General features: G+C 41.2%; 1 protein-coding gene and 1 non-coding gene across 2 annotated transcripts in view; one reads left to right on the forward strand and one right to left on the reverse strand.

The window, feature by feature from the left end:
• REC114 (REC114 meiotic recombination protein) overlaps positions 1–12,626 on the forward strand; it is a 94,038-nt gene that overhangs the window by 66,041 nt on the left and 15,371 nt on the right. Inside the window, exons 3-4 of the mRNA XM_049778429.1 lie at positions 5,669–5,752; positions 12,183–12,388. Coding sequence (XP_049634386.1) covers positions 5,669–5,752; positions 12,183–12,388 — 290 coding nt within the window. The remainder of the gene's footprint in view (positions 1–5,668; positions 5,753–12,182; positions 12,389–12,626) is intronic.
• Positions 4,344–4,450, reverse strand: LOC126026866 (U6 spliceosomal RNA). The gene has a single exon (XR_007502078.1). It is a non-coding gene; the product is annotated as a U6 spliceosomal RNA (small nuclear RNA).

The following is a 12,626-nucleotide window of genomic DNA, read 5'->3' on the forward strand; positions in this document are numbered from 1 at the left end:
TCAAGCTCTTCTTTATATAAACAAATATGTGAAGTCAGGTGGGCAACCTCGCCGCATTGGAGAGAAAAAATGTGGCGGGTATCCGAGTGTGAACCGAGGCTATGGGGATGTTGGAAGGTAGCAGCCCACTTTTACTTAGCAGACATTAGCAGCGCAAAGATGCAAACACAGTGCTTGCACTCATGTATTCTTGCAACAAAAGGGGCCTAGGAGGGATGGGTAGAATGGCAGACATGGAAATAGGTGTTCTGCAGGGCATCACTTGACTGCTAACTCAGTGTAGATATTGTTGTTGTTTTTTTCTTTTTTGGGTCATACCCAGCAGCTTTCAGGGCTTAATCCTGGCTCTGTGCTCAAGGGTCACTCTTGGTGGGCTCAAGGGACAATATGGGGTGTTGAATTGAGCTCAGGTTGTCAATGTGGCCGACAATGCCATACTATCTCTCTGGCCACAAAAGTAAGATGTCCTATGTCATTAGACAAAAATAAATTTGTGCCCTCATGTTGCATTAAATAATAAAGAGGTCCTCTGGATGGAGCTGGAGATGGAGGCTTTTGTCCTTTAGCCCCGGCCACGTGGCTCCATCCTCCATTAACCGGCAGGTCTGCAAGTTCAGGTGGCAGCAAGAAGACAATCCACTCACAGCAGGCTTCAGGAAATAACAGCTTTATTCATGCCCTAGCCAACATGTGTGGCTTCTATATTAGAACCATTTATGCATACTATTTTTAGCTTGCCCTGCCATCTAGCCTCCTGCTACCTCTTTATCCAGGTAAATGCAAATCTCTCCTCTGCCCCTGAGGCTACACCTTTTGTAATCTCCCCAAGACCCCTTCCAGAAATGGGAGGGTCTTTAGGTCAGGTTACGCAGTAGGAATGCAGGGTGGGGTTACACCCTCATTGCTCCAAAGAAGTGATACTAGCATGAAATATTTTACTTTTAATCAGTTTTATTCTTTTAGTCACTCAGTAAAACTTATTGAAGTGTTCTTCAGTGTCTGTAGAAGACTCTGTGTGATCAAAGCAAAGCACCTCATTGTATGAAGATTATTCCAGTGAAAAGACAGCAAGCAGGGGTCAGAGAATAGTACAGGTTTAAGATACTTGCCTTGCATCCTGTAGACCCCAATTGGAACTTAGGCACTACATATGAGGATTCCCCAAATACTACCTGGAGTGATCCCTGAGCATTGCTGGGTGTAGCCCGACCCCACCTCTTCCAAAGACAGTTGGAAAATAATCGTGACAGGCATACATACAAACACCATGAAGGGAGAAGAGTTGGGTACTATATGCTTAAGTAACAGGGTGACCCACTTAGTTATGGGTGAACTTAAATAAAAAGTCAGGAAAGAGGCAAACAGATGTATGAGGTTTTAAGACAAAATAAATTGTGCACCTCGGCAGTAGTGCTAAACAGGGTAATGCTTGCTGGGGCTTAAGGAATATTAGGAGCTTTCAGAACATACCTTGCCCTGCCTATGGAGATCTCCTTATTTTAAGTCAGGGGTAAAGAAATATAACTAGTTTATCTTTTCTAAGCACAAGATCTCCAGAGAAAGCATAGAATTCTGAGAAGTCAGATATCTTTGTCCTGTGGGGAATGGTGAGGCCCAGCTGGATTTTAAAGTTACCTTCATCCACTGCTGATGGGAATGTCACCTGGTTCAGCCTCTCTGGAGAACAATATGGAGACATCTCAGAAAAAGACTAAGAATTGAGCTGCCATTCTACTCTTCAGCTTCTACCCCTAATATCTGAAACCACTATTTCAGAAAGATACTTGTGTGCCCCGTTGCAGTACTGTCCACAATAGCCAATATCTGGAAATAGTCCAAGTATCCAAGAACAGGTAAGTGTTATAAAGAAACTATGTTACATATCTTAACACAATAGAATATTACTCAAGCTAAAAGAAAAGATGAAATTGCTACTATTTGGATGGAACTAGATGGCATCATGCTGCTTGAAGCTGGTCAGAAGGAGAGGGACAGACACAGTGATCTCATATGTGGGATACAAAGAAGCATAGTCAGGAAGCATCGAATGGCCTAAGGCAATGGAACTGGAGTTGGTCTGAAGAACTGAGTTTATTCAGGGGTTTTGTGTGTGTGTGTGTGTGTGTGTGTGTGTGTGTGTGTGTGTCTGTCAGGGGGATACTTGGGACTTTGGGGGAGAGAAGTGGGCACTCTGCTGAGGGGGGTTGGAGTGATATGTGCAGAAAAATATTAACAGCATTGTAAATCACAGTACTTCAATAAAAATAGGGTTGGGGATCCCTGAAAAAGGAAGGCCATTTCAGAAATAAGTTGTAGAGTTTAATCAAATTATGAGGAGCATGGGCCATTTACAGGGCAGCTTCATTACAGAACTTAAAATTTTAGGGGTTGAGGGCCCAGAGAGATAGCACAGCGGCGTTTGCCTTGCAAGCAGCCGATCCAGGACCAAAGGTGGTTGGTTCGAATCCCGGTGTCCCATATGGTCCCCCGTGCCTGCCAGGAGCTATTTCTGAGCAGACAGCTAGGAGTAACTCCTGAACACCGCCGGGTGTGGCCCAGAAACCAAAAAAAAATTTTTTTAGGGGTTGGAAAGATAGAGAAGAGACTGATAGAATGCTGACGTTGAAAGGTAGCAACTTCAAGCTTCTCTTTGACAGAAACCTCCTGGCCTTAGAATGGTGGGTTAAGGAAGTGGAAGTTGGGGACAGTTGGGGAGCAGAGGGAGGGTCTGGAAGTATTTCTAGGGAGAGCTGGTGGTGGCCAATGCTAGAGTAACAGAGCAGTTGAGAGGAGGTGAGGGCACAGGTACTGAGACTTGGAGATTGATTGAAGGAATGAGGGGAAGACATGGCACTAGGTTGTTGGCTTTAGTTACTAGAGTGTTGCCACTAACTGAGCTGGGACATGTATGATTTACATTGCAAGATGGAGGAAGGAGCCTAGTAAAGATACTACAACATCTTAGCTGAGTTAGGGGTGGGAAGAGGGAGATCAGGCTGGCACCAGGAGCTGATCTTTCCTCCTCCTCCTCCTCACAGGGATCATCTGTATACAGGCGTGTCATAACCCCTGTATTATGTTATTCTTAACTCCTTTACCACTTCAAGTGCCAGTGTTCATCTATACCACTTCCTCAGAACACTTATCAGAACCATCTCCCCTTCCTCCCCAACCACCCCAGAGGTTGGTAATCTAAGTCCAATTACCATTTTATTTGTGGTGGTATACCATCCCCATTACCAGAGTGCCAGAATACTTCTATCATTTACCTACCCCTTTGCATCTTTCTGTTTCTGTTTCTTTAAATGAGTACATTTAAAGGAGACAGCAACCTCAATTTTGCCAAGATTGCTACTGTCCAGGGTCACTTTGGGAACCACTGCTCTATTTCTTTCACTTGTAGCAAAACGTAAGATTTTATCTTTTTGCTGAGTAGTATTCCACTATATACAGTGAATAAAGAAACAGACCACAGTTTCTGTTTCCACTTATCTTATAAATGGGCACTTAGTTTTCAGAGCTCAGCTGTTGTAAATAGAGCTGTAGTGAATATGTGTTGTGCCTATCTTTTCAGATTAGTATTTTTATGTTCTTGGGATAGATACTGCAGAGTGAATTGGGGAGGGGGGGTCCTACACTGAACTCTTTTTTTTTTTTTTTTTTTTGGTTTTTGGGCCACACCCGGTGACGCTCAGGGGTTACTCCTGGCTATGCGCTCAGAAGTCGCTCCTGGCTTGGGGGACCATATGGGACGCCGGGGGATCGAACCGCGGTCCGTCTCCTAGGCTAGCGCAGGTAAGGCAGGCACCTTACCTCGAGCGCCACCGCCCGGCCCCTACACTGAACTCTTTTGAGAAATCTCCATACCATCTCACATAGAGGCTGAACCAAGTTTTCATCCCATCACCGATGGCAATGGGTTCCAGTATTTATTATTTCCAGCTTATTAAAATATTACAACATCTACATGTTTTAGTTTTCTTGTTTGTTTGTTTGTTTTGTTTTGTTTTTTGGGCCACACTAGCAGCTCTTAGCAGTTACTTCTTGCTGTGCACTAAAAAAACTCTCCTGGTGGGGCCAGAGAGATGGCACAGCTGTAGGGCATTTACCTTGCATGCAGCTGATCCAGGATGGACGGCGGTTCGAATCCCAGTATTCGATATGGTCCCCCGAGCCTGCCAGGAGTAACCCCTGAGTGCTATCGGGAGTGAGTGACCCAAAAATCAAGAGAGAGAGAGGGAGGGAGGGAGGGAGGGAGGGAGGGAGGGAGGGAAGAGAGAGATAGAGAGAGAGGGGGTGGAGGGAGTTTTAAGAGAACATCAGAGTTTGCCTAACTTTTTTTTTTTAATATGGAACGCTTTACGAATTTGCATGTCATCCTTGCACAGGGGCCATGCTAATCTTCTCCGTATCATTCCAATTTTAGTATATGTGCTGCCGAAGTGAGCACGCCTAACTTTTTTCATTGGGGGGGAAGTCTATTGTTGATGAAACTCTTAGAATCAATTAAAATTGACTTCCTTACTCCTTTTTAATGAAAATGTTCAGTAATTAACCAAATAGTTTTTCTTAACTATGTATATTGCTAAGAAAGTTGCAACTATCATCATATTCAACTTTGAGAAGGAAAAAAAAATTGTTTTTTGGTTTTTGGGCCACACCTGATGATGCTCAGGGATACTCCTGGCTATGCGCTCAGAAATCACTCCTGGCTTGGTGGACCGACCTTATGGGATGCTGGGAGATCGAACCGTGGTCCATCCTAGGTTAGCACGTGCAAGGCAAATGCTCTACCGCTTGTGCCACTGCTCCGGCCCCAAGAAGGGAAAATTTTTATGAGTTTATATGGCAAAGGAATTCTTTGGTTTTCTATGAGTTGGATTTCCCCACTTTCTGGAGCAGCCTTTTTTAGCTGTAGTGGACTGGAACAGTTGTAAGGCTGAAGAGCAATGATGTGCAGGGCTTGTCGCCTTGGAATAACTGTCAATGAATAGTAATTTCATGGACTGCCTAACTCAGGAAATAGATATAAACCAAGCTTCTTGGCAGCCATAATCATTAGTTAATTTTATATGGGAATAAGCTACATCTTTCCAGGCCAGTCAATGGGTCCTGACATTGTCTCCCTCTTGAGACTTAACATGCCCTCTACTGGTCTTTTTACCTTCATGTTATTTCGGACTGAAGCAAAGAACTTGCCATTCAGCATTCCAAAACAAATGGGTTTCCAGTTTTTCCATTCATAGGATGTGAAGAAGAAAATCTCATGAAGAGAAATCTCACTATTAAGACTAATGCAATAGAGACTCTTGTCTGTGAGGAATAATATCGTCCTATTTTTACACATTCTAAAGTAAAAAAAAATAGAAAATAAGAATATTTCTGCTCCCTTTAGTATTTTTTTTTTGGCTCTTAGTATGCAAAGATTGACAAAAGGAATAGAAGTTGAAGCTACTGATACTGCTTTTGCAGGAAGAGCACTTGGACACAAGGACTTCTCACAGGGTCGTCCATGGCAGTTGGTGGTAGTGAGTCATTTCTACTGAGCGTAACTCAGAGAATAAACAAACACACCACAGCTTTCTAAGAGGAAGCAGCTGTACCAAAGCTATTCTTCATGTTCCTTTTTGCATTCTACTTCTAATTTTGCCTAATTGTTTTGTTTCAGGAAGGGTTTTCACTCGTCGGCAGCCAGAACTGGTTAAAGATTGTGAGACGGATGGATTGCCTGTTGTTTGGAACAACGATAAAGGTAAGATACTGCAATGCTAACTGTCTTAGGCGAATGATCCTCTTCTGTGTATTTGTGAGTGGAGGGAGGTGGCCCCACTAGATGAAGGATTGCTGGGAAGAATGCACATGTTTAGGATAGAGATGCTGTGAGTGGACCATGAACAAAGGCCCCATTTACAGGTGACACTGTGGCAGCAGAGCTTTTCTTGTTGGTTACTTGTTTGATGGGGCAATGCAGTCATTTCTGCCCACCAGGCACAGATTCGGAGGAGGTGGGGTCCACAATTCTGTCATCTATTTTGACATTTGAAAGGTGTGTCATTTGAAAAGACACACCTTTCAAATGCTTCCCTGAATGATTTTCATTTTTCTCTTCTTTAATATGAAATAAAAACTCCCTTCTCTACTTTCTAGCAGTATTAAAGAATGATCCTCATCAAAGAAACATGCAGACTAATCACTTGGATTATCTTCTTTCATAAATAGCTATAATAACCAATCTGTTATCATTCATGGAGTGGATAATATTGAAATTTAGGTGAGAGTTCTTCATTTTAAGGGCTTATCCACTGCAAGTTGAAAAAGGTCTTCAAGAATATCTGACAAAGGAGTTTTCACCTGGGATGCATAGACCCTCCAAAGATTCTGCAAAGAATTCAGAAGCTGTATAAATTTGCAAGGATCTTCACTGACCTCTAATCACAATCTAACATTATTTTTAATAAAAACTACCTGCATGAGACCGCAGTGATATACCTTTTCACCAATAAAATCAGATTCTTTAAAAAAAAAAAATGGGGCAGTCAACCAATGGTCCTTAGGAATGTGATACCAGGGATCAAGTCCAAGACTCCTGTATGCAAAACCTGTGCAGAGCTTTTGCTGCCCACTACATTTGACTTATGTTTCTCTGTGTAAAATTTAATGCTACAGAAATTTCCATTTATGTAATGTGTATGTTTATATACATTTGTCATGTATATAAGATATTTTTAACCTCATGTGCTTATTTTTATATAGTGCATGGATAGTTTTTAAGGCAAACAATGCGTTTAAAATGGTGTATATTATTGTGAATTGCATTCTTTATGCCTAAGATATTTCTAGCTGCTTATTATTATATTTTTGAATTAATTCAAATTTAGCTTAGCTGATCATTTAATTCCTAGAAAAGTAATTTTTTAATCTGCCAACAATAATTTTATTTCAAGTAGTTCATATTTGCTACTCATCTTACTGAATTATTTAGAAGATGGTAATTACATGGAGTTGCCACCCTTGACATCTTGCTGCCTCACATTAGAAGGAGGCTGGAGATGTTTAGATTAACTTTCGCTATTGATTGGATAGTCTTTACCATACAAGCAAGCTATTTCTTCACTTGCTAATATTTTACCAGGATTTTATAAAAAATTAAATGTTATCGAAATCTCCTTTGAATGCCTATTAAGATCATGGGCTTATTTTTTTCCCTTTGAACTAATGACCTGATGATATTAATAGTGTACCAATAGTCTCCCTTTCCCTTGTCTGATAAAGGCTTCCTTTAGTGCTTCCTATCTTGAGCAACTTTTATTTGCCATGTATTATATAACCACGGCTTAAATTGACAACCAAAAGTATTTTGAAGGGAAAATATTCATTTCCTTCACAGCAAATTACTCGACTTAGGCTGGTATCTTCTCTGTGACTGAAATAACTAGACAGTAAAAGGTCTACCTGCATGTGGCCTTCTTTCACTTTCCAGTAATGCTGATCTCAATGATCCTTACCAGTAGGCTGACGGAGCCATAGACTTCCCCATTTAGGGTTCCAAGGGGAAATTAGGCCCCCAATCACTTTGCTTCTCATCCTCAATTATTCACTGCAGTTTTTCATGGTTGTTTCTGGCCATAACTTTTGAGCATTGCCTCCTGGTTTCAAAGCAGAGTCAGAGAAATTGTGAAGTACTTCACTACCCCACACATCTTATCTCCCCATCCCTCCATTTCTACAGTAGGATTCACTCTTAGTGGGTAAAAAGCTTTTTATGAGAGTTCTAGACACTAAGGAGAACTTCCTTCTCTTCTCCACTGTACTTTTTTTTCCTCCTTCCTCTATCTCCAGCTCCTTCTCTTCCTTCCTCACTCTAGCAGCTGAGAGGGAAGAGTAAAACTCTCATAGATCCATGTGCTGCACCTTAAACCAGCAGGTTAGTGGGATGCCTCCTGGTCCAAGAGATCTCCCACTGCATGGGGCCAATCGGGATCCATCTCCAGATGCCTTCCAGGCCTGTGTCTGCCTGCCCCAGAGTCTCAGCTACAAACCCTGCAACTTCAGAGTCTCCCTCCTGGTTCAAATAATAGACCTGACCTGATCTCAGCTAATGGGTATAGGGCTGGGAGATACTGGACAGTGGTGGAGGGAAGGGGATGTTCCATTGCAGGATGATTTTGGAGTGTTGCATACATAAAGCTACCTAATGAACAGTATTGCAAATCACTGTACCTCAAAGAAAGGAGGTGCAGAAAAAATGTTCTTTAAGATGACAATAAAAAAACCTTTCTTCTGATGGAGATGCTGTTCACCACATCAGAATTCAGAGGGCTTAATGCCTCCCACATCAGGTCATCCAAAGAGACAAACACTCATCTTGGTATTTTGTTTCCTCAAGGGGTCGATGTAAAAAGGCATTTTCTATTAGTTGCAGTAACTTGTGCTTAAGTGCTTTGAAGTAGAATGGGAACAATACAACATGTGAGCCTCCATTTAAAATACAGCAATTTAGAGGGACTCTCCTTAGGAGACAGAAACTGCAGACTATTTATTCGAGTCCAGTCTCTGGCTATTAGCATATACTTGAAGACTTCATTTCACAGCAACAAGCTCTGCTTTCAATTACAGCATAAAAAGAAATCTAAAACTTCCAATGTAGTCCTTTCTGTTAACCTGTTAACAGATTTTTCCACTGTGGTACCTTGGGGCATTGACTATGTAGGATGAAGATGTGACTCATTTTCAGATTTTTCTTGAAGTACCTTGGTTTTATCTAGGGTTCACACACACTGAAATAGTATTTCTGGCTTCAAATGATAAGCTCAAATTCTATCAAAATCTTACAGAATCAAACATAGAAAAAAAACCCTTCAGTTAGACTATTAGACAGACAACCTAACCTACCCTGTCATGTGTTGGAACTACATTCCAAATACTAACTTTCCAAACTCATGCTAATGAACACTCACATATATGCCATGGGGCTTATACAAATGGTTTCTGGCCTTTGCCTTGCTTACACGTGCAGTGATTGTTTATTTTTATAGCTTTTCATTTAGCTAAGTACTATAGTGTTGTGCTCACTACTCAAATGCATAATAATGATAACTAGAATAGAAATTGATAATATGAGGGAATTTCACAGATACCTATTTATTACACTTTCATTGAAGTTGACGGTTTCCTGTATACTTAATTTCAATATCACAACTCTCACCAATGTATACCCACCTCCCTCTCCCCAGGATCCCAATGGTCCTCTTTTCTAAGCCCTCTCCCAACTGTGTGTGGATCAGTCCTATCACTGTGTTGCCTTTAGCCCCTTGTTGCCACATTGCTACCTATCTATAGATACCTTTTTAAAAACTAAAGTGTTTTGGGACCTAAGCAATAGCACAGTAGGTAGGGCATTTGTCTTGCATGTGGCCAACCTAGGTTTGATCCCCACTATCCAAAAGCTGAAATAAAGAACTATTTTGGGAGCTAGAACAGTAGGCATTAGGTCTACTGGCGTCTAAATCCCAGTACACCATATTGTCCCCTGAATACTGGCAGGAGGGATCCCTGATCACAGAGCCAGGAGTAAGCCATATTATTGGGTATGAATCCCAAATTTGTTTTACTTTAGGCACTATGATTTACAATAATGACAATGGCAAGGTTTCATGCATAAAACATTACAACACCTTCCAAAATGCCAGCCTACCTCCACCATTGTTTTCAGTAGCCCCAATCCTATTCCCCTCCACTGTTCAGTGCCCCTGAATCCTAGTCCCTCTCCTATCCCCCACGGTAGTGATGAGCTTCCTGATAAATACAAGTTCTCAGTTGCCTTTGGACATTTGTTGTTTTTTTACTGTTTCTTTATATTCCAGATATCACATAAATATCTTTTTTGGGGGGCCACACCCGGTAATGCTCAGGAGTTACTCCTGGCTGTCTGCTCAGAAATAGCTCCTGGCAGGCACGGGGGACCATATGGGACATCGGGATTCGAACCAATCACCTTTGGTCCTGGATCAGCTGCTTGCAAGGCAAACGCCGCTGTGCTATCTCTCCAGGCCCACATAAATATCTTGACATTAAATACAAACTGGGGTGAGCTGGAATCAGCTAAATATATGGCAATAAGCAAAAGAAAAATATGATATACCAGAGGTATAAGAGAAATACTCAATTTCACTTATAAAATAAGATAAATGAAATTCTAAAAATATCTGTTAAACTTATAGATTAACAAAAAATTAAATAAAAATCACCCATGATGGAGACAATAGGGGGGTCTAGGTGTAATGTTAGTACCAAAGTATATAGAGATCCTCTGGCCAGGCTACTTAGCATTAAGTATGTATGAACAAAGGTGTATATTTAAGAGTGCTGAGCAAAGCTTTGAGATTTATAATAGGGACAAAGTATGGAAATAAATGTTAGCAAGGGGCAAGTTAAATAAAAGGATACTCTTCAGCCTCAAATATAATGGGAGTATACTCCTGGTGTTACAAAATAGTAGTGTAGTTTACCAAATACACATATATGTAAGGTCTGAGCAAAAAGAATAATGGATAGGCATATCACATAAATACATTTGGCCATCTCGAGTTGATCCCAGGTACCCTACACGGTTCTACGAGCACTGCCAGGAGTGATCCCTGAGTGCAGTGGAAGGAGTAAGCCTTCCCAAACCCGGGGAAAAAAACCCTAAAACCAACATACATGAAACTCAATATATGAAAATGTGTATTTTATAGGTTGTATAAAAGTGTGCTATACCTAGTATCTATTAGAATATCTTGAATATTTTCTAATTTCCTATTATCTCCTTTTCATAAATTTTCAATATTGAGGAAGTAATGATAATGAATTACTTTAATGCTTGGGAGAAAGAATGAAATAATTTGGAAATTGAAGAGAACCACACAGTGGCAGTAAAGGTGTAGCAGTGTCTGCCCTAAACATACATCATTGCTTATGGTGACAAGGATTTTCAGGTACTGAAATATGTAGTTTTGCTTGATGACTTTATCTAATAATTCAAATTAAAAAATGAAGGAATTTTTTTTTGCCTCTAGGAACTTATAGGATTTTGTTAACTATGGGTAAAGTGTTAATGTTAAACTAGAACTGATATATATATTATATATATTATATATATATACACACACACACACACACATACATATATATCTGTGAAAGGAAAAGTAATGTCACTCTAGGCTAGAGTTTTTTTTACAGAAGGGCCACACTACATAGTACCTGTTTGGGCTTCTGTATAAATTGACACCCTAAACTAGTCAGAATATGAAGATGGAAAAAAAGAGGAAACTGCTTCTACTGAAGTCACAGGCTAATTACTGTTACACTTTAGTTCTCTTTTAAAAACAGTTAAGTTTGATGTAGTTACTTTATTTTAAAACTAATTTCCCCACTCATAATTGCTCTTTTGCCAAATAGCAAATTAAAAACGTTTCACTGTGATTTGTCCAAATCTCAGTGTTGGCCTCTTTAAGGATAAAAAGGCTTATTAACAAAGTACACTAGTTTTTAGTGTCTGACTATCCTATTCCTCAGTCTTCCTTTTCAGATTTACTGCTCATTTATCTGTCTACCTAGTTTGCTTTCTATATTTGGGTTTAGAAAAAATGGGGACTGAGACTATGCTTAGTCATCTCCACTGGTTTTCTACTGAAGCAGCTATTGTTATTCCAAAGACCACCGTTTGCTCTTTCAGTGTAGTGACCTGGCCTTTGGAGTTTGGGCTTTTCCATGTTCACTGGTTGCTAGTTCCTGAATGACTTCATACTAAAATAGCGTGAAGAGCAGATCCCCCCAAATAAAAGAGAAAAACAGTTTATTCACATTTTTATGTGAAAAAGTTTTCCAAACTTACTTGGCCTACTGCTGCCTTTTCAGCAACAAAATCACTCAGCACTCCCTGGAAATCTGCCTTAAGAGAACAAAAAATGTCCCTCATCCCCTAACAGTTGCACTGGAGGCTGGCTACTCTGGTCATGCTACATCATTGCAGCAGCATCCCGTGTTCACCTGCCTGCTCCACCCCTGCCATGTGGCATTGTTCACTTTGAGAAGCACTGTTCACGCCTGTCCCTCTGTTCCACTAAGCTCGTTAGACCTCAAAGTGACAGGTAATGTGCACCGAGACAAGGTACTCAGAATGCTTGTGCTCTGTCCAACAGAACAAGAGTCGAATGTTCCGGGTGCAGTTCAGTGGTGAGTCCAGGGCACAGGCCCTAGAACACTGCTGCAGCTGTGTGCAGAACCTGGCTCAGTACACGGTTGTCCAGGAGCCTGACGGGATCAACAAGGAGGCCTGGCGTAGCCCTGGTCCACTGAGGGCAGGTGAAGGCCCAGGGAAGGACTGTGTGCAGAAGGAAGGACTGCAGCTCAGAGTGAGTAGGCCTATCTCTCTTCATGGTCAGACACCTAACAGACGAATGCTCTTGGCAGGTGTCAAAGCCTTTTGGAACTGGATAGTAAGAGACTTCTGACATTCAGTGACTTACCTTATAGGAAGGCTGAGCCTCATTATAGCTGTTTATAATTCTAGAAATAAGCCTGCGAGAGGTCTTGGCTGCTATTCTGGGAGTCACTGTGGAATAAGGGTTTTCAAAGTGAGGTCC

This window comes from Suncus etruscus, chromosome 1 (assembly GCF_024139225.1).
Source record: "Suncus etruscus isolate mSunEtr1 chromosome 1, mSunEtr1.pri.cur, whole genome shotgun sequence".
NCBI classification, from domain to species: domain Eukaryota; kingdom Metazoa; phylum Chordata; class Mammalia; order Eulipotyphla; family Soricidae; genus Suncus; species Suncus etruscus.